We start from the raw sequence: 26,199 nt of genomic DNA on the forward strand, positions 1-26,199 counted from the left end.
GTCAACGACTATGGCATAATGCCTGCCACCGTAAAAGAACAAGTCCATTCCCGCGGCTTCCCACGGCAAGATAAGTACTTCGTGGCTCAAAAGTGGCATCTGCGCAATGCGTGGTTGATGCGTTTGGCAGATTTTGGAAGCTTTGGAGTACTGGTCGATATCTGCATAGATGCTTGACCAAAACATGACACTTCTCGCCCGCTCTTTCATTTTATCCGCTCCCGAATGTGCGGCGTGAAGAGGACACAAAATTTCTGCTCTCTTCAAATGTGGTATGATTACCTTGTTACTGCGAAATAAGAGGCCGTCCTGGGTGTGTATCTCCTCCCGGTATGACCAGTATGGGCGGACGGCTTCGGGGACATCACGCTTGTCGTCCAGCCAGCTTGTTTCCGCATATACACGTAGCTGGAGCAGAGAAGGATCACCATCGGTTGCAGTAAGGAGGTCCCCGAGACGTTCATTTGAAGCAGAAACGAAATCTAGCACATTCACTTGAATTTGCTCTTTCTCTTCCGCCATGCACTCTTTGCTGGGAAACTGCGACAAACCTTCTGCGAGAAATAGTTATTTGCCCGGTTTGTAGATAACATTGATAGGATAGCGCTGCAGGGTTACTCTCGTGCGTTGCAATCGAAGAGGACACTGATGCCACTGCTTCTTGAATATCGGCATCAAAGGGCGGTGATTGGTCTCAACGGTTACTCCTGGCTGGCCGTTAATATAATCGTGGAATTTCGTGCAACCGTGCACAATATCAAGCGTCTCTTTTTCAATTTGCGCACAGCACTGTTGTGCGCCTGTGAGCGACCGAGGCGAAAAAGCGACAGGGCGGCCTTCTTGAATAAGAAGCGCGCCAACTCGCAGTTCGCTGGCATCGACTGAGAGGATGGTAGATTTACTCCGGTTGAAGTACGATAGCACAGGTGCTTCTACAAAAGACTGCCGCTACCTCTTAAAACTTCTTTCCTCCTCTTCGGTCCACACCCACGCAATGTTTTGCGGAATGTTCGGAACGGGGCAGTCACATCAGACATGCTAGGAATGAACCGCTGCACAAAAATAATCAAGGCAAGAAATACTTGTACCTCCTTACTGTTCTTGGGCGCTGGCATTAGTAGGACATCTTGAACTCGTTGTGGGTCTACTCGCAGGCCTTCTGCAGTGAAGATGTAGCCCAGGTAACGCACTTGGGGCTGCGAAAACGCGCATTTCTTCAGGCTCAGCCTAAGATTGTTCTCTTGACAGCGAGTCAACAGGACTGCCAAGTGGTAGTTGTTTTCCTCTTTAGTTCTTCCCCAGAGCAATATGTCGTCCATAATTACCACCACGCAAGGTAATCCTTCTAACAAGCGGTTTATTGCTGCTTTATTGAGGCGATTCCGAACGGCATGCGAAGAAACCGGTGGAAGCCGTACGGCATGCCCATCGTGCAGAGTTTTGAACTTGCCTCGCCCAATTTAATCTGTCGAAATCCTGATTCGGCATCTAAAGTAGAGAAAAACACAACCCCGGAAAGTCGCAGAAATACGTCCTCCATTGTCGGCATAGGGTATTTTTCTTGCAAAAGCAATTTGTTTAGCTCTCTTGGATCGAGGCAAATGCATACTTTGACCTTTTTTCACTACTGTGATCATGAAACTAGAGCAGTCAGTAGGCTCGTTTACTTTTGTTAAGACGCGCTGCTCTTCCATGCGCTGTAGTTCTGCTTTCACCTTGTCTTAACAGGCCACCAGAACTCTTGTAGCTGGCACGATGACACCCCGGCACCAGGCTTCAGCTTCATGTACTCGAAGTCATTTAGCTGCAGAACCAGAAGCCTTTGAAGACTTTTGCAAATGGCTCTGCTGGTGGGTAGAGTTGGTCGTGCTGAATGCTCTGCAAGCGGCTGGTAAACCTGAAACGTTGGGCTGCTGTACCACTCAGTGTTACCGGAACGTCTTGCTCCACAATGAAAAATGTTTCGTCGTGAGCTTTGTCGTTTGCAGAAAGCAACAACCGTACATTCCCGCGGGAAGTGGTTTTGTGTCCAAGAAATGCCGTAAGCGTGACCAGGCAAATCTGTTCTGTCTTATCTGCCAGTTCTTTAATGTCCTTTCTTGAAATAACGCAGCAGTTTGCTCCCGTGTATTATTTGCACTTCATTGGTGTCCCTTCAATGTCCACAATCGCACTCCAGTTGTCTGCCGTCAGTGCGTGCACTGTCAAAGCTTCTAAGAAGTAATCCCGTCTTCTACATGCAGCTCCTGCAATTATGATCTTCTCTGAATTGCACCTCGTGAATGCGGCTACGACTTGCATACTTCTGCGAAGTGGTTCCGCCTGCCGCATTTCTTGCAAGATTTACCGTTCGCGAGGCATATTCCGCTACAGTGCGTCTGATAACCGCATCTATTACAGTCGTCATTTTTAGCACCTACGACATGAACTCTCATTTCATGGGTGGTTCCTGCCGCTTCGCTTATCTCGCGGAACTATTCTTTCCCTTGTTCTAGGGTGCGGCAGATTTCGACAGTCTTCTGATAGGACGGGTTCCCAAAGACCAACTTTTGCTGCAATTTTCTGTCTCGAATGCCCAAAATAATGCGGCTACACAACATACGGTCTTCTAGCTCACCAAATTTGCAGTTCTTTGCTAGTATTCGTAGCTCTGTCAGCCATTCAATGAATCTTTCGCCGTCCTTTTGGTTTCTCGAGCCATAGCGGAATTTGTGAAATGTTTGGTTGGTTTTGGGCTTACAGAAATCCTCAAACTGTTTTAGCAGGACCCCGACGTCCTTTTTGTCTTCTCCTGCTTCAAACTTGAACGTGCTGTACGATTTTCTAGCTTCTTCACAACCCGTCACTAGCAGTGTGGCTGCCTGCACCTCTTTGCTCTGCTTGTTCAGCTGGGTAGCAGTAGAAAACAACGTGAGCTCACTCTTCCACGCTTGCCATCCTAGCCAAGCGTTGCATGATGTGTTCAAGGGCTTCGGTGGCGGATGAAGAGACGCTGGAAGGGACGCTGGCGTAGACATGCCGACTATGGACCGCTGCCATCATGTGAGCAGGGCGCCAGTCAGTGAAGAACAGCATTTATTGCCGATATGAAACGGGTTAATTGAGAGACAGGAGGGTGAAGTAATAGGGGATGATGCTAGGTCGCTGTCAGCGTGACGTCAGAGTGAACCAGCACTACTACAATAAGGAACCTACAACAGGCTTCAGCAATGTTTGTTGCCTGGTGTGCAAGTGTATAACCTTCACTGTGTACACTTCTTATCACACACATATTAGGGCTGTTTTTTTTTCAAGCGGTATATGACAATGTGGTTAGACAACTTTTACATAATACACTGATGCAATGAAGACCATGTGATGGCACTAATGTGCACTGCAGGAGAGTAATGCTTCATGAATTTCGTTCACTTTCGAAGTAGTTTACTTTACTGTGCATTAAAATAAACAACCTAAACTCTCTATGCACGCTAAAAACACGATGTCCACAGTTCAATGAAGGCCACCGTGCCATGTGTAGGCGTTGCAATGTCGGCAAAAGTCTGAAAGAATGCTGAGGACAAATCTAAGTTGTTCTGTAACAATACATTACCACATTACAATAAGAGAGCCCCTGCCTGTAACGAAAACCAAGCTCCTGTGCAGCTCATATATTATTTGATCAAAGAAGCACTGGAAGTGCAAAAGATTATCGTCGTGAACTGCATTGGCAAGAATGCTAGTACAGTCCTTGACTACGTGAAAAAAAAATGGAACACTTAAGATGCACAGCGCGGTGTGTACATGGAGGGTAAACATCGGCAGCGGCGGTGACATGGAGCGGATGTGCTAAAGACTGTTCTGTCATCTATTGCAGTTCCCATCGCTTCACCTTTGCCAAAAGCCGGAAAGGATCTTCGGCAGCTCTGTTTCTAACGGCACACCGAGCGCTGCAGCCTATCTTCGAGGTGCACGGGACGAGTAGCGATACAAGCAGGCCACGACCACTGGCGCCACTACGCTGCTGTTTTCTTCAACTTATCGCGCTTTGGCCGCCACGCCCACTTTACTCACATCGGCAGCGGCGGTGACATGGAGCGGATGTGCTAAAGACTGTTCTGTCGTCTATTGCAGGTTAGTCTTTTCTTTTACTTCACCTGTTGATTTTTATTCTGCTCCCGCCGCTGCCGAGCGTGCAACACTCAGCGTTCTTTGTGGTTATATGTTGTTTTTGAACTCCTCCTGTATTTCACCATTTCTGGCTCTGACAACGACTCTGCAGCATGCTCAAAAGTGCTCTCAGCTCAAGGTCGTTTTATGCAGTGCTCGGTATGTGCTGGTTCCTATCATCTAGGCAAGTGTTCTGGGGTGACAGATGCGGCGGCTAAAAACAAAGCGGAAACATTCTTTCAGACATGGTCGTGCACTAACTGCTATTCATCTCGACTTAGGGGAGCGGGTAGCGGGAAAGATAAGCAACCTATGGACACTCGCCAGATTTTGACGGCAATCCATGCTAAACTAGAAAAACTAGAAAATCTCCCTGAAAAGGTTGATGGCATCGAGAGAGCTGTCACACTAATGTCAGACAAATACGATGAAGTACTGCAGGCAGTAGCTCGGCATGATGCAGAGCTGAAGGAACTCCGGAAGCGAGTTGAAGCTGTGGAGGCCCGTGATTATAATGTCGAGGTTCAGCAGCTCAAATTGGAAGTAAATGATTTAGAATGGCGTAGCAGACGCCACAACTTGGTTGTTCATGGCGTACCGTTCTCTGATAATGAAGACTTGCTCTCGAAAATCAATGAAGTTGGTAGCACAGTAGACCTTCCAAATCTGAATCTGCATGAAGTTGAGGCCTTGCACAGACTGCCAACGAGGCCAGATGAGGTTCCTGGGATAATCATTCGTTTTTCTCAGCTACAACAGAAAGACAACTGGATTCAGAAATGCAAGAAACTGAGAGACTTGCAATCCAGGGTATCTGTCACTGAGAACCTTACTCAGCGAAATAGGTCGCTTCTCCTTGTTGCCAGGAAATGGGCTAACGAGAATGGCTTTGAATACGCTTGGCACACCAACGGTAAAGTTCTAGTCCGAAGAACTAATGGAGAATCCGCACATATTGTTCGTGTGGAGGATGACCTGGCAAAGCTCGTCTCGTGAGAGCACTTGCTTGTAGTGTGTTTCTTTTAAATACAAAAACTGCTAACCATCATGAACAGCTACTTCAAACCAAGTGACCTGAATGCGACTGTTGGAAAAGAATCAGCATTGTCACTTTTGCATATTAATTTGCAATCGGCAAGAGGTAAAGAAAACATTTTACATGAGTTTCTAAACGAATTTCAATTCAATTACACTGCAGTTATGATCACAGAGACGTGGCTTAACGATCATGGAGGTTTTTCTTTTAGCGGTTATCATACCTTTCACCTGAATCGAGTTGGTAGACGGGGCGGGGGCGTTTGCTTGCTAGTGTTAGATAGCATGCATTGTGAGAAGGAAGATGAAATAACTGCGTCAACAGCTCATTACGAAATCCTTTCTGTGCGCACTGGCAGAATTCTATTTGTTGTTGTTTATCGTCCTCCAGACGGCAATATCGATGAATTTTTTGAATATATGGAGAATGTCCTTGAATTTGCACATGCTTGTGGTTACACTATTTTTGTAGGCGCGGATTTCAACATTAATATAGACGAAAATTCTCCCCCGATGAACTCGTATGCTGCTTCTTCTGGAATCTTATTTCCTTCAAAATGTCATTAAACTGCCCACACGCGTAACTCCCTCGTCAGCAGCAATGCTCTACCTGTTAATTGTCAGCAAGTCGACTGCACTTATATCGGCAGGAGTCATTGACAGTTCCCTCAGTGACCATCTTCCAGTTTACGCAATTTGTACTTATGATGTCACACATACTAACCCTAGCATGAAAATACAAAAGAAAATGCACCATATTAATTGTGACACGTTAGATACTTTCAGAAGTGCTGTTATCAAGTTTGACTGGGGGTCTGTACTGAAATATAAAAATGCTGATGAAGCATTCCATTTTTTCTTAGAACAGTTCATTTTAATTTATAGAGAATGTTTTCCATACAAGACGGTTAAAGCAGCTAAAAAGGCTCGCAAGCCCTTGGTCACGGCCCATATTCTTAAAATGATTTCAAAGAAAAACAAACTGTATCAGAAATTCCTTAAAAGTCGCGACTCAGAAGACTTCTTAGTCTTCAAACGACATCGGAATAAACAAAATGCTGTCCCAAAAAAACGAAAAAATGACTATCACATCAACCTATTTTATGGCATCAAAGATCAAAAGATCGTTTGGAAAAGACTAAACACACTGTTGTGTAAGGAGCATTCTAATGTGCCTAGCAGTTTAATTATTGATAACGAAACATTTACCGGTAAAGACCTAGCTGACAAATTCAATGACTACTTCGTTTCTCTTGTAGATTCTGGACATGATCCTAGTGCTATTGATTACATAGACAATTATAAGTCCAATACTCTCTTCCTTACTTCGTGTGACGACACGGAGGTACTGTCAGCCTTCAGGCGTATGAAGGTTAGTAAATGTGAAGACCCATTTGAAATTAAAATGCAACCAGTTATGCATGTTATAGATGTTATTTGTCCAATTCTAGCTCACATTTATAACTTAGCTCTAGATACAGGTGTATTCTCTTTTGAAATGAAAAAGGCAAAAGTGATTGCCTTACACAAAGGCGGTTCTAAAGGTGCTCTCAATAATTACAGGCCTATATCTATTTTGCCAATATTTTCCAAGGACTTAGAGCGAATAATTTTTGTACGCCTGTCTGATTTCCTTCAAAAATATGTCATTACAATGAAACAGTTCGGATTTAAGCAGCACTCACCTAAAGAACTGGCACTGCTCCGACAAAAAGAATTCATTCTCACGAACATCGAGAACAAAATGATCACTTTAGGAATATTTGTAGACTTCTCAAAATCCTTTGACAGAATAAATCATACTACCCTTCTCTTAAAACTTTCTGCATACGGTATTAGGGATAAGATGCTTAATTTAATTTCCAATTACCTCAGTAACCGCGAACAGTTTGTCACTGTCGATAATTTTCACTCTGCTTACAGGCCTCTTAAGCATGGAGTTCCCCAGGGAAGCTTACTGGGTCCGCTGCTATTCAATATATATATTAACAATCTAATAAATATAGAGAAAGAAGCTGAATATGTATTGTATGCAGATGACACCATTTTATTTTTAACTTGCTCAGACGTAAATGGCTTAGTGGCAAAAGGAAATGAAGTCTTGGATAAACTGCATCTATGGTCTATCAAAAATTCTCTCTTAGTTAACTCAAGTAAAACAAAAGCTGTATTTTTCAGAGCCAAAAACACGAATTGTAACATTGAAAATCCTCTGAGATTGGGGGTGATTGACATAGAAATAGCTAAGGTAGTCAAATCCCTGGGTGTTTACTTTAATGAATACATGCTGTGGGATGCTCATATTGAGCATCTACAGACCAAGTTGTCTCGAACAGTTGGAATTCTTAGAAAAATGCAATATATGCTACCTGTTAGAACCAAGCTTCTTCTGTATATAGCACTGTTCGAATCCAATATAAGATATTGTAACTTAATCTGGGACAGCACTACTGCCACCAATAAAAACAAGCTGATCGGTACAAAAAACCGCGCTGAAAGCAATAGCAAATGTGCCTTCTTATTCGTCTTCTGAGCCTTTATACTCAAAATATAATATAATTAAAGTTTCCTCGTTTTATGATTTTCGCCTCCTCCAACTGTAGTCCTTGTCCGAACGTCGAATGCCGTTCTTAGAAGAAACTATCAGTTTACGCGAAAATACGCACTCCCATCTAACTCGCCATCATGAAGATTGGTATGTTCCACGTCCTCGCACTAATTACGGATTTCAGACACTAAACTACGCCTTACCTACTTTGCTTAATCAATTTCGCCTACCCAGCTCTTCCGTTAGTTTACCTTCGAGCCAACAGATGAAAACTTTATTTTTATAATTTTTGCTAGCCTCGCCTTTGCGATGCCTTGATTGCTCTTTGTGTTGGAATGTGTTTGCTTTGAAATACCTTTTCTTTTTGTATATGATGTAAGATATATTATGTTGATTGCTTTTCCGGTTGTGGATAAACCGTACGTTCTTATTTTTTCGATTTCTTTTTTGTTATGTTCAAATTGTGAACTAAGTGCTTTGTATGTTTGTATGTATGCTTTATATGCTTTCATTATCCCTGCCGCCGATGTAGTTTAGGGGAAGGGAACGTTGTCAAGCCGCAATATTGCGGCTTTTTTTTTCCTACTCATCAGCCGTGTGATTTTCTTTACATGTCTGGAATAAAGTTGACTTGTTTTGCAGCATTATTAAGGCAGTTTGAAACATGGTAAGCAAGTTTGACTCTTAGTTTTCAAGAGGCAAGAACAGAAAGTATTCATCTACGAATATAATGGTAGAACAGGCTGCAAAATGACGATATTAGAGTCATTTAAATTGCTTGTGCATTAAATTTATGCTTCCTGAAAAATTACCTTGTTGTACAGCTTTTCTGGCTTTTCCCTTCAAGTTCAAGCAGAAGTATGAAACCAAACCAAGTAAGGTGGAAATAGGCTGCTATTTTTGTTATGGACTGCCACAAAAAAAAATTATTTTCTTAGCGATTAGTACCAGGCAATACCTTTACTGGTGTGTGGCATGTGATGGCACCGCAATTAGTGTTAACATTTTATTGGGCGATATGTGCAACCAGAAAAGAAAGGTATCGAAAGCTTGCACATACCACTGTCAAGGAGAGCTTTATAACACGGCATCGTTAAGGCTGCCATTCAGCAAAATCCCAGCTTTAGCCAGCCGGCATTGTGTCAAAAAACCGCGCCACGGGGGTATATCTGCAATAAAAGTCACTGAAAACAGGATTTGTACTTTAAATCAAATGTCTGCATATGTCTCAAACTACTTCACCTCATAAAGCAATAGATTTCAGCTACAAGATTTATGATTAAATTTTAGTCTGGCTACAAAGACCCTTGGGTCACCAGCCAGGCACACACTACCAACCACACAGTGCTGGCACATTGACTGTACTGAGGTGCAAAAGAGGGGGGGGGGGTGAAGCGTGTGTGCTGTTGGCTTCATTTGAAGCTTAATAATGTAATTGCGGCAGTGAACTAGATAAGTGCTAATCAGTGAGAAACCAGTTACAATAATATTATGTAGGTGAAGTGCAGTGTGCAAGAGTTCAAGGACAAGAGTGTGAAACCTGTGTTGAGATAATTCTGATACATGTGCGAACATGAATGAACAACAGTGAGTGTGCGTTGAAGAGAAACCACTGCAGGGAGCCATTAACAAAGTCATTAAATGCCCTTAAATTCTGAGCTTACGTGTCCTCCTACTACATCGGGAAGCGAGACAAGTTCCTATGCCTTTTAGGTGTAGCAACTTGTCTGAGCAAGGTGTGTTTTATAAGTACAGCGAAAAGTTACTGGAAGCCTGTATTGCAAAAATAATTCATTTTCATCACTGTCCTTCATAAATCCTAGAATTCATTATGCAGCCATACTGCGAATTATTACCTAGTGCAACATTAAATATTGAACAATATGCCTCGTGTACAAAGATATTTTCTGACAGACCCTCCTTTCAAAAACGTTCAACAGTGGTGTATCCGCACATTATTGTTGCCTGACATGCAAAGAGGAGTACCCAGTAGTCACCTTTGCCAAAAAAAAGGTGGAAGCACGTAAACTGACGGTCCAGTCACACTGACGGTGTAGAGGGTAAACAGGTTGTCGGGGATTGTTCTTAAGGCCGCCGAAAAATATCCCCAATATAAATGAAGCAAAATGCAAATGGCTGAGTCAGTGAAAATGAGATTTTACACAGTTTCACTGGGAGTTTGATAGCCCAGCACAGAAATTTATCCTGGACCCCAGATCACGGAAAGAGAAAAAGATCCCGGTCCTGGCAACACCACAAGAGTAACCCAGAAAAATCAATAACAAAGTTCAGTACTATTAGTATTACAGTCAATTTCCAGCTGGATTACTAAACTTAATCATACCCTTCCATCTGCAAAATGCCATTTGGAGCATTATTATTGAAATTACGTCCACCTGTATAATTTATACTTCCAGTTACATTCAACTGAATTAATGTAGAATTTGTAGGTTTCCGTCACGGGTACAAATTTCAGTTCGAAGATGGGAATGGGCAGCCTGACAAAACTCTGCCCAAGCCTTGCATTGTTACCTCGAAGATAATGAACATGAAACAATCGCCTCACTTTTCCGTCAAGAAAAATACCATTTCTGTATAACCACATGAAGCATTTCAAAGAGACTGTCGAAAGCAAGCACACAGAGGCAACTAAATGCCATGAAGTAAAGCACGTTGCAATCTTACCACACAAACAGTGCCACGCAGGGTGGGTTGCACCCTGAAGAGATGCTGTAAATGACTGCAGACGCAGGGACCGTGCTGTAGGTTGAGCATGTTATGGACTGCTAGCTCTCCAAAAACACCAAAGCAAACAGAAAAGCACTGGTGAAAGCATGTCCAGTCAACACTGTGATACTAGAAGGAAAACATTTTGGTGTCTTCCTGTCTCTAACTGAAGCACCAAACAAAATGTGTGTTGTTCACAAACAGAGCATGTACGGAGGCACTACAAGGTACGGCATTTCTTCAAAATCACCAAAGCCTCTGTTGAATTGCACACTCAGGAAGTTAGCGGACGGTAGGCAGAAAGTACTTGGGACACTTCTTGACTCACGAAAAAACTGCAGCACCTAAGAAAAATTCAGGAGGTCACTTTGTCGACCTACAGTGGGGTGAAGCGAAAGCCTTTAGCGTAGTGCCGTGGCTTGCGTCGCTGATGTGTGGCGAAGGAATTGATTAACGACTACACAACTGTTCGCTTCACAACACTTTCGCATTAGCACGCGCACGCTTGATTTCTGGAGACACATGAGAGCGCTTAGGCTGCATCCTTCGAGATCAGCATTCAGGAAGCATCTGGAAAGATTGCCTGGGAAGCGCTCCTTTCGAACGATGGTGTCGCCACTCAGTGCCGTCACACGCATGCGCAGTAGGCTGAAGCGCAGGTATTAAGAAGTAGTATTGCTAATTAATTAATTAATATTTAACTGTGAGGACACTTGCCTGCTTACGTGGAGGAATGTGAAAGCATGTGTCTTGAAGAAAGAAAAGGTTTTGAGGGAAGGACCCAGAGATCATATCTCGAAATCTTGGTGGAGACCTCAACCACGTTTGATCGATAGGTATACTGTAACACTTTTCTGAGAATATCCCTGCTTGCAGGTAATGGGCCTATAAAAGGCTTTCGCCTTGAAAGTAATCTCTGTTGTCATGCATACCACTAATGAATTGAAAGCCAAAAATATGGTCGTGTTTATAGAAGAGAACCAAAATGAAGAAGGGTTGACGAGCTTCTTAGTAGTATGCTGTTAAACTTGAAAAAAATAAAAGGTGCACTGACTGCTTGTCGCAAAGCTAGATGTGAAAACCATTGCAGTGAGTGCGATTCCCACACGCAGCTGATCGTACACTTCCTGTCTGTCAGGTAGAACCTGAATGGTCTGTTTCCTCCTCCTTGTTGTAGATGTTGATGCTCCTGCTATTATCACCACTCGCCGGTGGTGTCACGATCCTGCAGCTGAGTGTACATGAATGCGTTCGGTTGCACAATGCAAGCTGTGCTGATCTTCGAATAGAACTCTTGACCATGCCGTGCAGCCCTTGACATCTTTGCAAAAAGCTCATGTAATCATTCAGGAGCCTGGCATGGCCACCGAGCTAGGTAACCAGTCCAGCTTAGACGTGAGCGAAGGTGGATTTGGCATCAGGGCTTTTGAGCACGAGATCTCATGGTGAGAGTGCTCCATCACATCTGCATTTGACGCACATCATCACCAGCAAGTTATGTTGTACACTGAAATCTTCGAACAAGCTAGACATTGCGTTCCAAAATATGTGAAACTGTTGAAGCTGCAAGTCCAACTGCAGTCTAGTTTCACGTATGACTAAAATATGCTCAGTGCAAAACCAATTATTAGTACCAAAATAACTGTTTCCATAATAGCTGCATGAACTTGATTGCAGATTTTCCAAACTGATGGCCACAAGCGATTTCATATTAGAGTCTATTTATATTCAGTAAAAGAAATCACTACAAAATATGTTGCAAGGAAGGGTACAAGTTCAATTTTTTGACTGCCTTCAGTTTTAGTATATGCATGATTTTGCATTTTGCACCTATCAAAATGAGGCTACATTGTGGTCAGTAAGAGAAATCCAAAATTACTGAGCAGCACTGCGTGTAACCCACACCTATTTCTGCTGTCATCTGAAAACTATAAGTCATGATTCATTTGCATTATTTTGATAAGCAGTTCTATTTACACTGTCCTTCCTTGCTCAATAAACTATGTATAAATGCAATCAGATATCACTAGCTGTATGCAATCTTACTCCTTGTAAACACGTTAAACCTTCACGCCTGCCACAATACACTAAGCACGTGCTCACCAGTTTGACGATTTCCATGCGAGCAGTAAAGCATAATGTAAATATTCGACACAAATGGATCATGGATGGATCCCACGCAGACATCCTGTGTGCTGGTGCCTTCACCGGCAGGAGGAGCACACCTGTATAGAAATTGTAAAAGACTCATATATTTTTGTTTTCCGCGTGGCTTTACAGAAATAATTACATTAAAGAAATTTCGCCCTCCTGCGGTCAATTACACGAGACTGCTATATATCTGGTGCTGTAACACTGCTATGAAAATTTCAGCTTGAGTAGCGAAATCACCTTTATCTACATCATTACTAATGCTTTGGCCGGGTTACAGTATTCTTTTAAGCTTTCACGCATTTTTTTTCACGCTTAAGAAAACGAGTGTGTGCTGCACATACTCATTTGCCTGCTTTGAAATCATTTTCAGCCGGCATGCAAAAGGAATGAGAATGATGCTGCACAAGCTTTCACCGTTATAGCTTTCGTTTAAATTACCTCAATCATGCTGGAGGCGTCTCGTTGTACCTTTCCCACAGACGCTTACGTTGTCTTGCTGTCTTGCTGACGCCGCCGTGATCATATTGTCACGTAGTAGTGACGGCAGTAGAAGCAGCGATGAAGACGGACAGAAGGGGTCTTCTAAAAGAAAACTGTTTATTGGGCTTACTTGCGCCCAAAATGGACTGAATAACTCGGTGGCGTCGAAGCGAAAAGTGTGCATGGCGGTCGTCGAACAGAATGCCCGCCGCTGTCGGTCGTGCTCAATTTAAAGATGATAGCGAACTTTCGAGATAAAGCGTGCAAAGTTACTAGAACATTCCGGAACAACGTGGAATCAACTCTGCCTGGCTGTGATCAGCCGAGATAATTCTAGTCGCGTCTTGCGTCGCAAACAAAGCGAAAAGTAGTGTGGCAGCAGATTTGAAGAATGAACAAACACTGCAAATTTTCGTGGCATTATTCCCCTCTCAAGAAAGCATCGACCCGGTGAATTAGACCAAATAATGCGGCATTCTCGCTCTGGTGAAAACAAGCCTTTCTTCTACCCCAGTTGATATCAATTGCCATAGCGAAATACTCTGCATCAAATTTAATTTTCCCTCTTGCACCAACATTCTAATTGCATGCTATCGAGCTCCCGACACGGATCCTTCCTTCATAAGCGACCTTCACTCTGTTCTTGAAGATTTGCAGTCTAGATTCTCTCATGCCAACTTCATACTCTGTGGCGACTTCAATTTTCCAGACATCGATTGGGATAACTTGACTGCGTCATCTCGTCCATCAAAATATTTCTTGGATCTGGTCCTTACGTTTAACCTTACCCAAACAGTGTGTGCACCAACTCGAGGCTCAAACATACTAGACCTCGTCCTTGTATCCAATCCAGAATAAGTTCAATCGCTTTCGTGTACTAGTGGTCTAAGTGATCACTGTATCATAACTTTCAACCTGTCCATTGAAATTCCTATACGCCAACCGTCTGTTAAATACATCCGTGATTATTCTAAGGCCGATTTCCCAAGCATTAACTCCCACCTTGAAGAATTTCTTCAGACTTTTCAAATTTCCATACATAGCAGATCCGTGAATAACAACTGGTGTCTATTTAAAGAGAAAATGTTATCGCTTATAGAAGCTTACGTCCCGCTCATCTGCATTCGTGGGGATGCCAATAAACCATGGTACTCAAATGCGCTGAGGAAGTTGTCGCGAAAGAAAAAACGCCTATTCCGTAACGCAAAGAAATCAGGATGCGCTAGGAAGTGGAACAAATACCTTGCAAGTCTGCACGAATACACGCAGTTATTACGATCTTCAAAACGAAAATTCTACTGTCACGATCTCATTGAGATAATGCGGGTAAACCCCAAGAAGTTTTGGAACTTGCTCACGCCCAATAAAAACAGTTCGCACAATATTTCCCTGAAGGCACGAGACGGCTCCGATGTCCCAATTTCTGAGCGCTCCGACGTCATGAATTCCTATTTCACGTCCGTATTCACCCAGGAGCCAACAGCAAGCATTGTTTCCGTGCCAAGTCTAAACTATGCACCTATGCCACCTGTTACCATCACAGCAGAGGGAATTTTAAAACTCATAGATAATCTAAAGATGTCCACTTCCCCTGGACCAGACAACCTCCCTGCTAAGATTTTTAAAGCAACTAAATATTTCACGACCCAAATCTTACAACTCATTTTTGCCCAGTCTCTTAACACTAGTCAGATTCCAGACGACTGGAAATTAAGCAAAGTTGTCCCAGTTTTCAAAGCTGCAGATCGCTCCGACCCCTCAAATTATCGACCAATTTCACTGACATGTATCTCTTGTAAACTTTTCGAACATATAATATACTCGCACATCGCATCTCACCCTGACCACAACCGTTTCTTCTTTCCCAATCAGCATGGTTTCAGGGCAGGTTTTTCGTGCGAAACTCAGCTGTTCGAACTTACAACTGATCTTCACTTAAATCTAGACTCCGCCTTCCAAACCGATATAATTTATTTAGATTTCGCCAAGGCATTCGATCGCGTCCCTCACCAGCGTCTCTTTTCCAAACTCTCAGCTCTGTCACTTGACCCGCTTGTCTTATCCTGGATCCACTGTTTCTTAACCAACCGCTTGCAATTCACCGTCATCGCCAGTCATGCATCTCAAACTACTAGAGTAATCTCCGGGGTTCCCCAAGGATCGGTTCTTGCTCCATTACTCTTTTTAATCTTCATCAACGATTTGCCATCTGGTATTTTATCATCTGTCCGTCTCTTTGTGGATGACTGCGTCATTTATCGCCGCATCAACAATAGCAGTGATCAGGAATTTTTACAGGATGACCTAAGCCGAATTCAGAAGTGGTGTTCCGACTGGCTAATGCAGCTCAACGTTTCTAAATGTAAGTTCATGCACATCTCACGTAAACGTTCGATTCTTCATTTTTCGTACTCCCTGAACTCCATAGCGCTGTCTCAAACTAATTCATACCGGTACCTCGGCATCGAGATAACAACCAACCTAACCTGGGCTAATCACATCACGAAACTATGTGCTAGTGCCTCCAGATCACTCCGATTCATCAGGCGATCACTTTCCATGTCCACAGCAGCCACCAGACAACTAGCATATGAAACGTACATTCGAACTAAACAAGAATACGCCTCAACAATATGGAATCCCCACCAAGCCTACTTGATAGATTCACTCGAAGCCATCCAGAATCGGGCAGCACGCTTCATCACCTCACAGTATAAATCTCAGCTCAGCATCACAGCGTTGAAATCATCCCTCGGCATCAAGTCATTAGCCTTTCGCAGGAAAACTTCAATTCTTTGTTTTTTTCACAAACTGTACTTTAACTTTCCAGCACTTCGAGAAAACCTTCTACGAGCTCCGGTACGATCATCTCGTCGTTTATTTAACTCCTTAAGCATACAGCGTTTGCACGGCTCCACCAATTATTTCAATAAATCTTTCCTTCCCAGTGCTATAGAAAGCTGGAATAACCTCCCCGAACACATTATCATTGAGACTAATCCTTCCAGATTCAGACAGCTCCTAATCGACCATCTCAACGACAAAAAATTTTTTCCTGCACCCTATGCCAGCTTCCAAGCCCTGCTAACTGACCATCCTGTGCTACTTCCAAAGTTGCAATTTGTTTTTGTTTATATTTCTGCTACACTCTGTCATGACGTGATTATTTGAATTTGTTACTTCTGTCTTTTTTCGTCTTGTTCTACTTTTTTTCTATTCTATATTTTCTATATTTTTCTGTATTTTTATATTCCTTCTATATTTATATTCATTCTATTTATATTCATGTATGACGGCTGAACACCCCTGTACCACCCCCCCCCCTTATGTAATGTCCCTGACGGGACCCTTAAGGGTTAATAAATGATGATGACTAGTAAGGAAAAAAACGGATCTTGCGAAAATAGACTATGGAAATGCAGCGTCGTTTAGCGCGCATAATGCGGTTTCAGGCGGACTACATGGACAACTTCTGGTCGTACGCGGCGTCGCTGGGATGCAGTCATTGCGTCAGAGAGGACTTCATAATCCAGCTCACCTAGCCGACGAAGAATATTGTACGGGCCGAAATTGCGGCGCAAAAGCCTTTCACTCAATCCACGGCGGCGAATGGGCGTCCAAACCCAGACGTGGTCTCCTGGCTTGTATTCGGCGTTGCGTCATCGTAGGTTGTAGCGTCTGGCATCGGACCGCTGCTGATCTTTGATCCGTAATCGGTCAAGCCTTCGAGCTTCTTTTGCGCGTTGAAGGTAGGTGGCAACGTCGACGTTCTCTTCTTCTGTAACGTTGGGCAGCATGGCGTCTAGCGTGGTCGAGGCATCCCTGCCATGGACGAGCCTAAAAAGCGTCATCTGAGTGGTCTCCTGCACTGCGGTGTTGTAGGCGAAGACGACGTAAGGCAGGATGACATCCCAGGTTTTGTGTTAGGCATCGACATACATGGCGAGGATATCGGCGATGGTTTTGTTCAGGCGCTCGGTCAGTCCGTTGGTCTGCGGATGGTATGCAGTTTTCCTTCGGTGTCTGGTTTGGTTGTAACGCAGGATGGCTTGAATTAGTTCCGCCGTGAATGCTGTTCCTCTGTCCGTGATGAGCACATCGGGGGCGCCGTGTCGAAGAAGAATGCACTCCACGCACAATTTGCGACTTCTGCTCTGTTCCGCTCGGTAGGGCTTTAGCCTTGGCGTAGCATGTCAGGTAGTCGGTCGCTATGATGATCCACTTATTTCCAGACGTTGACGTCGGAAAAAGGCCAAGCAAGTCCATGCCGATCTGCTTGCTGAAAGGGTCTTGAGGGAGGTTCAATGGGGTTCACAGAACCTTCTCGCCGTGTGGCAGGGGTCTTTCGTCGCTGACAATCTCGGCAGGTTTTCACATAATGTGCGACATCGGCATACAGTTGGGGCGAGTAATACTTGTCTTGAATGCGTCGGAGGGTGCGAGTAAACCCGAGATATCCAGCTGTCGGCTCGTCGTGTGAAGTGTGTAGAAATTCTTCGGGGAGACAAGCAGGTACACCAAGGAGATAGGCTGTTTTGTTCGCTGCAAAGTTCTTCCCAAGGACCTCATTCTGCACACAGAAGGAAGACAGTTCTCGCTTGAATGAAGCGGGGGGTGAAAAAACCTTGCCTTCCAGGTACTCGATGAGGCGTTCCAGGTCGGGGTCCGAGCGTTGCTGCTGTGCAAAAGAGCTGGGGCTGATGGGTTCCAGGAAGGCGTCCTCATCGTCGTCCGGCGGCGGTGTATCTACTGGGGCTCGTGAGAGGTAATCGGCGTCAGAGTGCTTGCGTCCGGGCTTGTAAACGACGGTGACGTCAAACTCCTAGAGAGGCAGACTCCATCGAGCGAGTCGGCCAGAGGGGTCCTTCAAATTGGCGAGCCTGCACAGCGCGTGGTGATCGCTGACCACCTTGAACGGTCGTCCGTACAGGTAGGGGCGGAATTTTGACGTAGCCCAGATGATGACAAGGCACTCCTTCTCAGTTGTCAAATAGATAGCCACGGCCTTGAAAAGGGAACGGCTAGAGTATGCGATGACCTTCTCCCGCCCGTCGCTTTTTTGAACGAGAACGGCACCTAGGCCCACGCTACTTGCGTCGGTATTAACTTCAGTATCAGCGTTCTCATCGAAATGCGCGAGGATCGGTTGGGACTGTAAACGGCGCTGAAGTTCCCTGAAGGCTTCTGCTTGCGGCGCTTTCCATTTAAACGGCACGTCCGCTTTCGTCAGTTGGGTCAAGAGCCCGGCTATGCGTGCAAAGTTTTTCACAAATCGTCGGTAATATGTGCATAGTCCGAGAAATCTGCTCGCTGCTTTCTTATCAGCCGGCGGTGGAAACTGTTCAATAGCAGCTCTTTTCTTCGGGTCCGGGCGTACTACCTCCTTGCTAACGATGTGGCCTAGGAACAGAAGCTCTTCGTAGGCAAAGTGGCACTTCTCTGCTTTCAAGGTTAGGCCAGACGACTTGATGGTGTCTAGTACTGTTCGAAGACTTTGAGGCGCTCTTCAATGTTCGCGGCGAAGACAACGACGTGATCTAATTATAGCAGAAAAATTTGCCACTTCAGGCCTGCCAGCACTGTATCCATTACTCGCTGAAACGTCGCTGGTGCGGAACAGAGAACAAATGGCATCAATTTGAACTCAAGCAGCCAATCCGGAGTGATGAATGCTGTCTTCTCGCGATCTTTTTTGTCGACCTCAATTTGCCAGTAGCCGCTCCTGAGGTCAATAGACGAGAAATATTTGGCGTGGCAGAGGCGGTCCAGTGTGTCGTCGATGCGGGGAGGGGGTAGACGTCCTTCTTTATTATGTTGTTCAAGCGGCGGTATCAACGCAGATTCGAAGTGCGTCGTCTTTCTTTCTCACTAGAAGAACCGGTGCCGCCCATGGGCTGTTTGAAGGCTGGATGACGTCGTCGCAAAGAATTTTTTCGACTCGGTCCGGGATGGCTTGCCGTTCTCGCGGTAACACACGGTAGGGGTTTGACGGAGAGGTCGGACGTTTTGGTCCGCTATAATGCGATGCTAGGCAATTGCCCTTTGTCGGACCTTCAGCGATGTCGAAAAACACTCACTGTAGCTTCGAAGCAAATTGCGGATCTAGCCTTGTCTGTTCCGGGGCAGGGCTGGGCTAATGCCGAATGTGGGCGAGTTCTCTTGGTCAAGCGCATCTTCTGCGGAGGGGTCGGAGAGGGCAAAGGAGTCTCGTACGTCAGATATTTCGTCGAAGAAAGCAATCGTCGTTCCTCTGTTAATGTGCCGGTATTCTTCGCTGCAGTTAGTCAGCAGTACTTCGGCCTGGCCATTGCGGAATTGTGCGATGCCTCTTGCGATGCTGATTCCTCGGTCTAGAAGCAACTGCATGTTCCTCTCGATGATGGCTTCAGCGTTAATGGCTTTCCTGGCGCCTACGGTCGCGATAAAGCTTTATCGGGGTGGGACGCTCACTTCTTCCTCTAGGATACTCAGGGCAAAGTGATTGTCCCGAGGTTTCATCGAAGCGATGGATTCGTCCGTCGAAAGCGTGATCAGCTTGGATTGCAGGTTGATGAACGCCTGAGGGTCATTAAGGAAATCCATACCCAAGATCACTTCGCGGGCGCATTGCGGTAGATCAACAAAGGTCGCAGGATAGGTATGTCCTTTGACAGACACTTGCGCTGTACATCGCCCTGATGGCGTAATGAGATGGCCCCTCGCGGTGCGAATTTTTGGGCCGTCCCAAGCCGTTGTGACTTTTCTCAAATGCGCAGCGAATGTTCCATTCATCACCGAGTAATCGGCTCCTGAGTCGACTAGAGCGGGAACTTTCCGGCCGGCGATAGACACGTCTAAGTCGGGGGTCCTGGCTCATGCATTGCAAGTCGCTCTTGGCGCCGGGTGATGGCTTCATCGCGTGTGCGAGCCGCAGGTGGGCGTCTGGTCGAAGCTTTTCTGGGTGGCGGCGTCGCTTTGAAGGCAACTTGCATCGTGGTCGCGGTTGTCATTTTGTGCGGCGTCGGTGCAGAGAGTGTAGGTTCTTCATGCAGCGTCGTGGGTGCAGCGTCTTCATGGGGCGTGGTCGGTGGAGGATGTTCGGCATTTCGCTCGTGAGCAACCTCACCTCCAGAGGTTGCTGCTTTTAGTTTCCCCTGCGGGGGCTGGGAGACCTTCCTCGCACCGCGGCAGCGTAGCTGCGGCGTCGCGACACAAAGCGCGAGGTTGACGGCTATAGTGAGCGCGAAAAGCGGTTCGGCGTGTACTCTTCTCGACGCTGGTACTCGTCGATTTCCTGCGGTCGTTGGCCGAAGCTTGGTCGTGGGGCGTTAACAGCATATCCTCGAAGACCGATACGTCGGTACGGGCAGTGACGAAGAAAATGGCTGGCCTCCCCGCAATGGAAGCACAACGGCCGGTTGTGGGAAGTCCTCCAGGCGTCGCATTTCCTGGGGCTTGAGCATCGAACGTAGGCTGGGTGGGTGGGGGCAGGGAGGTGGCGTTCGGGAACAAGTTGTTCATGTCGGACAGGATGCAGGGGTTACCGTTGGGCTGAGGAGTCATTACTGCAGCGGCGTAGGTCATGGCCTGGGGTTCTGTGGCCGTCGGGGCGCCAAGTGCCTGTTGCACTTCTTCCCTTGCCACATCCATCAGAGTCGCTGCTTTTGGCTGTGGGGAGGATGGCAGTAATCGGCGTAGCTCCTATCGGACGATTTCGCAGATAACTTCCGGCAAGCTGTCGCTGGTAGTGGCCATCGTGTCCGAACGAATTGCACAATCAGAGGAAGGGCGATTTCACTTCCGAGCTCGGACGACGAGGCTCTTTTCAATCGTGAAGGCTTCTTGTATAAATTCCTCGACTGTTTTTGGCGGCTGGCGGACGAGGCTACCAAAGAGTTGTTCTTTTACGCCGCGCAATAAAAACTGAACCTTCTCTTCCTGGGTTATCTCGGGGTCGGCGCGGCGAAATAAGCGCTTCATCTCCTCGACGTAACCGTGGACGGGCTCATTCGGAAGCTGGATCCTAGACTCCAGGAGTCGTTCGACTCTTTCTTTCCTCACGACACTGGTGAACATTTTCAATAGTTCTCTCTTGAATAGCTTCCATATCGTAAGAGACGACTCGTAGTTTTTGTACCGCGTGCGTGCGGAGCCATCCAATGACAAAAATACGCGTCCTGTTTTTTCCGCATCATCCCACTTGTTGAATGACGCCATGCGCTCAAATTGGTCCAACCATTATTCAGGGTCTTGCCTAGTGATCCATTGAAAGTTGGCGGCACCCGCAGCTGCTGCAGTATGATTGGTGTCGACATCTTCGGCGAGGTTGCTCTGCTCATAGCAGCGTCTTTTCGCTGTCTGGTGCGGTCGGGCAGGGTCCCGAACTCAGGCTCCTCTCCCTGGAGACGTCGACTGGATCGCTGAGCTGCTGGCTCGTCCTCAGTTGCGAAGCGCTGAGGGCTGGCTTCACGACTTGAACGGTGGCGTCCGGAACATGGAAGGCTACCGAGCACCTCCCCCAGATGTCACGTAGTGGTGACGGCAGTCGAAGCAGCGACGAAGACGGACAAAAGGTCTTCTAAAGAACTGTTTATTGGCTTGACTTGCACCCAAAATGGACTGAATCACTCGGCGCCGGCGAAGCGACAAACGTGCTCGGCGGTCGTTGAACAGAATGCCCGCCGCTGTCGGCCGTGCTGAATTTAAAGCGGATAGCAAACTTTCGAGATAAAACGTGCAAAGTTACTAGAACATTGCGGAACAACGTAGAATTAGCTCTTCCTGGCTGCGATCAATTGAGATAAATCTAGTCGCGTCTTGTGTCACAAACAAAGCGATAAAGTTGTGTGGCACCAGATTTGAAGAATGAAGAAGCACTGCAAATGTTAGCTGGAATGTGTTGTTGTGGTAGTCGTGTCATTCAGGGAAGCGCTAGTGTTTGAGAAATAAGACAGTGCTTGTGTATTGTTCTTATTGACATGGAGAAAAAGTGATGTTGCGGTCTGATTGTGGGGGAGGCTTCTACATTTGGGCACCTCCGCGGCTCACAAAACTGCACAACTAAAATCTCTCTTTCTCTTGAGAGGGGTGCCATACGGGAAACTGATGAGATACGTGTTCACAGACTTTACATCCATGAACACAGACGGCCAGACTCTAATTGGCCAAACTTCGTAAGGTGGGAGACAGGGTGGGCTGCATGATCCGCCGGACTTCCACCAAACGAAAGGGGAGGGGGTTACGAAGTAAGGATTACTTGTGGCTGGCAAATGCCTTCGTAACCAGTCGAATATTCTCTTCGACTACTTATCTCTACCTATGGAAGCAAGAGGAGGATGCCCTTGAGGTCATCATTCGCAGAATTACTAAACCTGCCCTGGATCTCTCCATCACTACTTCAAACAGCTGGTTTATGGCGTTTGGGGTGCTGAATACTTTCCGGGAGCTCCTGAAGGCGCACCTTAGAAATCAATACACGCGCCTGTCGCAAACGGAGTCAGGTTGCCGCCTTCTTGCTCAACTCTACCCATAGAACACTGAAATATACTGAGGACATTCTTTATCCTCAGGACGTCCTCAAATGGTCCTCAAAATGTACTAAAAAGGTCCTATATCCGGCCTTAGGACATCCTAATAATAGCCTCAAAATGACAATTTCTGATGTTTTGAGTACATTCTGAGGAGGTTATAACTAGTCAAACTGCATAAAAGAACGCGGAAAATTTGTGCAAATAATTTATTCGTTAAATTCCTCAGCTGCTTGCTGCAATTTGTTGTAATCCCGGTACGCTGCCCAGACTTCTTTAGTGCTCTCCTGAGCAGCAGCTGTCCTCGGTGGTGCCTAAAGAAATAAAAATGGAAAATCAGCAGTTGAACACATGCAATTCAGTTCAAGCACACAGTTTTTTATAATCCTAGTGCCAATTCGAGATGCAAATATGACATTCAGTATCTAAACTTACAACTTGCAGTGCAACACAGTGTTCTGCATAAGCAACTGCCATAAAAGTTAATCACTGCAACAGGTATTCATGGGCTCATATGAGAATAAACTGACCTCATGCACTGAAGCAAAGTTCATCCATAGCAAAATAGTTCTGCTGTATGACCCTACGACGCAAGAACGAGTTTTTTATTGGGGTTTAGCATCCCAAAGCGAATGAAGCTATGAGAGATGCCGTAATGAAGGGCTCCAGAAATTTTGAACACCTGCATTAGAAAGTAAAAAAACAAATAAAAACATTCCCCTATGCACTTTGGTTTCGGTGACTGTTGGCTTCCTTGATATGTTTGTCAAACGAGCCTTTTATTTCTTTCGCCTTGTCTGCTAATAGCATAACGGGGGTCTCGGTTCTGGCAGTTTTGATGCCATAGGTAGCATAAGAGGGCTCTCACAGTTTCCGCCCTCGCCGTTAGATGACGTTCTACGTCACACTTGCGGTATTACAGGACGTGCTACGTCTACCGCTATGGACGAGGGTGGCGCTGGTGAACACTCTCACGCGAAAAACACTTGTGTTGGTGGTATCGCCCGAGGACTGCCAAACCATTGCTAAACTTCCGGTCTGGCCATTCTAAGCTCATAAAGGAGGGCATTGCCGCATCTTGCCTGCAATCAGCTCTCAGGAAATCTTGCCATGAAAGGACGCGAGAGAACAATTTTGCGCAAACAGGCAGGTTACGTGTGAACGGGTACCCAGATCAACTCATTTCCAGGGCAGCGGAGAAACTTCTTAGGCAGCTCAAGAATGGGGCTCAGCCGAACGAAGCCAAAAAGAAAAAGCCGGCTGTGGTCCCGTATGCACACTGCTTGTCACATGGACTGAAAAAAGTTGCGGGCAGATACGACCTTGATGTCGTCTTTTATGCACCTAGAAAACTTAGCGCAATGTGCAAACAGGTGAATCAGAGGCACTACGGCAAGAGCAAGAGGGATGCTTGTCAAGTGCGTCATGTGTCGCCATCTATACCTTGCGAGGTAGAGGTGGTATACCAGGTCCCCTTCTCTTGCGGTGCCATGTACATTGGCCAGACTGGCAGGTGCGTTAATAAACGCTTAATGGAGCATGAAAACACCAGAAAAAATGACACCCTGTCTCACACAGGCTCCCACAGCAGGCAATGCCAATGCAGGCATGAAAAGGATCATGCAGAAAGGAGAGCTAAAGGGGACCCCCTTGCCCAGGCATCTTTCCGGTGCAAAAAAATGCCAATGTGTTCCCGATTACAAGAACACGCGCATCCTGTTCCGACATAACAATAAATTAAGACGCGAAGTTATGGAAGCTTTTTATATTTACCACAACGGCGCAAAATGTATCAGCAGCCCTTCCATAACGTTAACCGAGAGGGAATTGAGCTATCTAACCTCCCAAGTGCCTTCCAGATAACTTTTGTCGATTGATAAGTAGTTCAGTGTTTGTATTTATACGCTTTGCGCTCTTCAATAAAAAACCAGTTGATAGTCAGCGCCTGTTTGTGCTAGTCCTTCGTCGTGTGTCCCGTTCGTGTTGCGCTGAGAGCGAAAATGAACTACCTAGTTTCGTTTCTTAGAAGGGGAAGAAGAAAACTGACTTTTGTTCCCTCTGTTTTCCATGTTGACAGGGTGCAATCGAATTTAACGAGGGCGGCCTACGACCGAGTAGGGGTAAGCGCCTTGTCGCAAGTCATTAACCTTGATTGAAGCTTTTCAACTTGGTCGGTGCGATGCTACTAGTACCACATTTCAACATGACTCTCTTTAAATTATGCCGCACACGGTAATTCTAGGATGCCCGCACTGTTCATTAGCGCCTGTTCTGTTAACGCAATCAGAGGTCGCTGATCTCTGCAGGTCTATCTACAGTGATGTTATTGCTCCCGCAGAACAAAGTCTGGTGAATCCCGCCCGCCCGCCTGCAATAGATTTCATTCAAGCCTGCCCATAGAACAAGCGGTTATTAAATATGGAACTACGGGACACAAACAAAAGCACAAGAAAAAGAAAGACACAAGCGCGCTTTAATCGTATTTTCTTCCGCTGTCTTTTAGCTTCGCACCGGTTCTCTTGCATCATGAACCTCCTCGCCCAACTGTCTCTTATTCTGCAGTTAGTGAACCACGCACGCTGAGCAGTTTGGAAGCGCTAGAGTAACCTATAGCGTCAAAGTGATTTGGATCCACCCACTCACGATGCGCTTTCCAGAAACTAACTAGGTATGCCAGAGTCCATAAGCAACGGCTTCTGAAGCAACCCTTAATGGCTTCGAAAACAGCCCGCAGTGCCAAGGGCAGTTCCATTTTAAGAGCTTAGCTCTCACTCATTACGTTTCAAAATTTCGTGAGGCCAGCTACCACCCTTGGTCTCAGCGCCATCTGTGGCAGCAACTACTCATCACGTTGAGATGTTGTGATGTCTCCTACAACCCTGAGATCAAAGCTCCATCTTGGGCTGCAAATAGAAAACAGCCCAAGTCGCATTGAGACATGTAGCGCCATCTACAATAGCATTGTAGAAACAACAACCTACCGCGCGCCAATGATGACGTCACGGTCGAATATGGCGGTTAGAGGTGGAACTATGTGAATGCGACGTCAAGGAACGAAATGATGGCGTAGTTTTGGTTTCTCAAATCCAAGGTGGCGGCCATTAAAATTGCTTATGCCCTTTCATTCGTTTGCCCCCCCCCCCCTCTCACCAAAAATATCCTTAAACTGGTGGAAAACTGCCAACTTTCGGGACCGCTATACATGTATAAATTCGCTACTACTGCTACTGCTGTTGCTGACAGGAACAAAGAAAAGGAAAGTGCACGCGCCTGGCTACTGGCTCAAGCCGAGCCACGCTCACTGCCGATTGCTGAAAGTAGGAGGGTTAAAGGATAGGAGAGCAAAGATAGAAAAGGCGCGCGCTAATATGCCCCGGGCCGATCCCGTAGGCAGTGCAATACCGGGCCGTCCCGTGCTAAAGTGCTTCAAGCCAAGTACTCCGCCATATTCCAAAAAGAAGTTCTCGGGACCATGGGCCCGCAGGAGATATTAAATCAGGCATAACATACACATTCGTTCCGCTATATATACTCCATCGACAACAGGCACCCATCCGGGGACAGTTGTATACCGAATTTGGTAGGCAAATAAAACCCTATTGT

The 26,199-nt window shown here is 45.9% G+C and overlaps 1 protein-coding gene across 1 annotated transcript in view; it reads right to left on the reverse strand.

Annotated features, from left to right (window-relative positions):
* The window catches only part of LOC144123908 (uncharacterized), a 53,077-nt gene that overhangs the window by 786 nt on the left and 26,092 nt on the right, over window positions 1–26,199 (reverse strand). The window contains exon 4 of the mRNA XM_077656621.1: window positions 283–540. Within this exon, the coding sequence (XP_077512747.1) occupies window positions 283–540 (258 nt within the window). The remainder of the gene's footprint in view (window positions 1–282; window positions 541–26,199) is intronic.

This window comes from Amblyomma americanum, chromosome 3, assembly GCF_052857255.1.
Source record: "Amblyomma americanum isolate KBUSLIRL-KWMA chromosome 3, ASM5285725v1, whole genome shotgun sequence".
Taxonomy (NCBI): domain Eukaryota; kingdom Metazoa; phylum Arthropoda; class Arachnida; order Ixodida; family Ixodidae; genus Amblyomma; species Amblyomma americanum.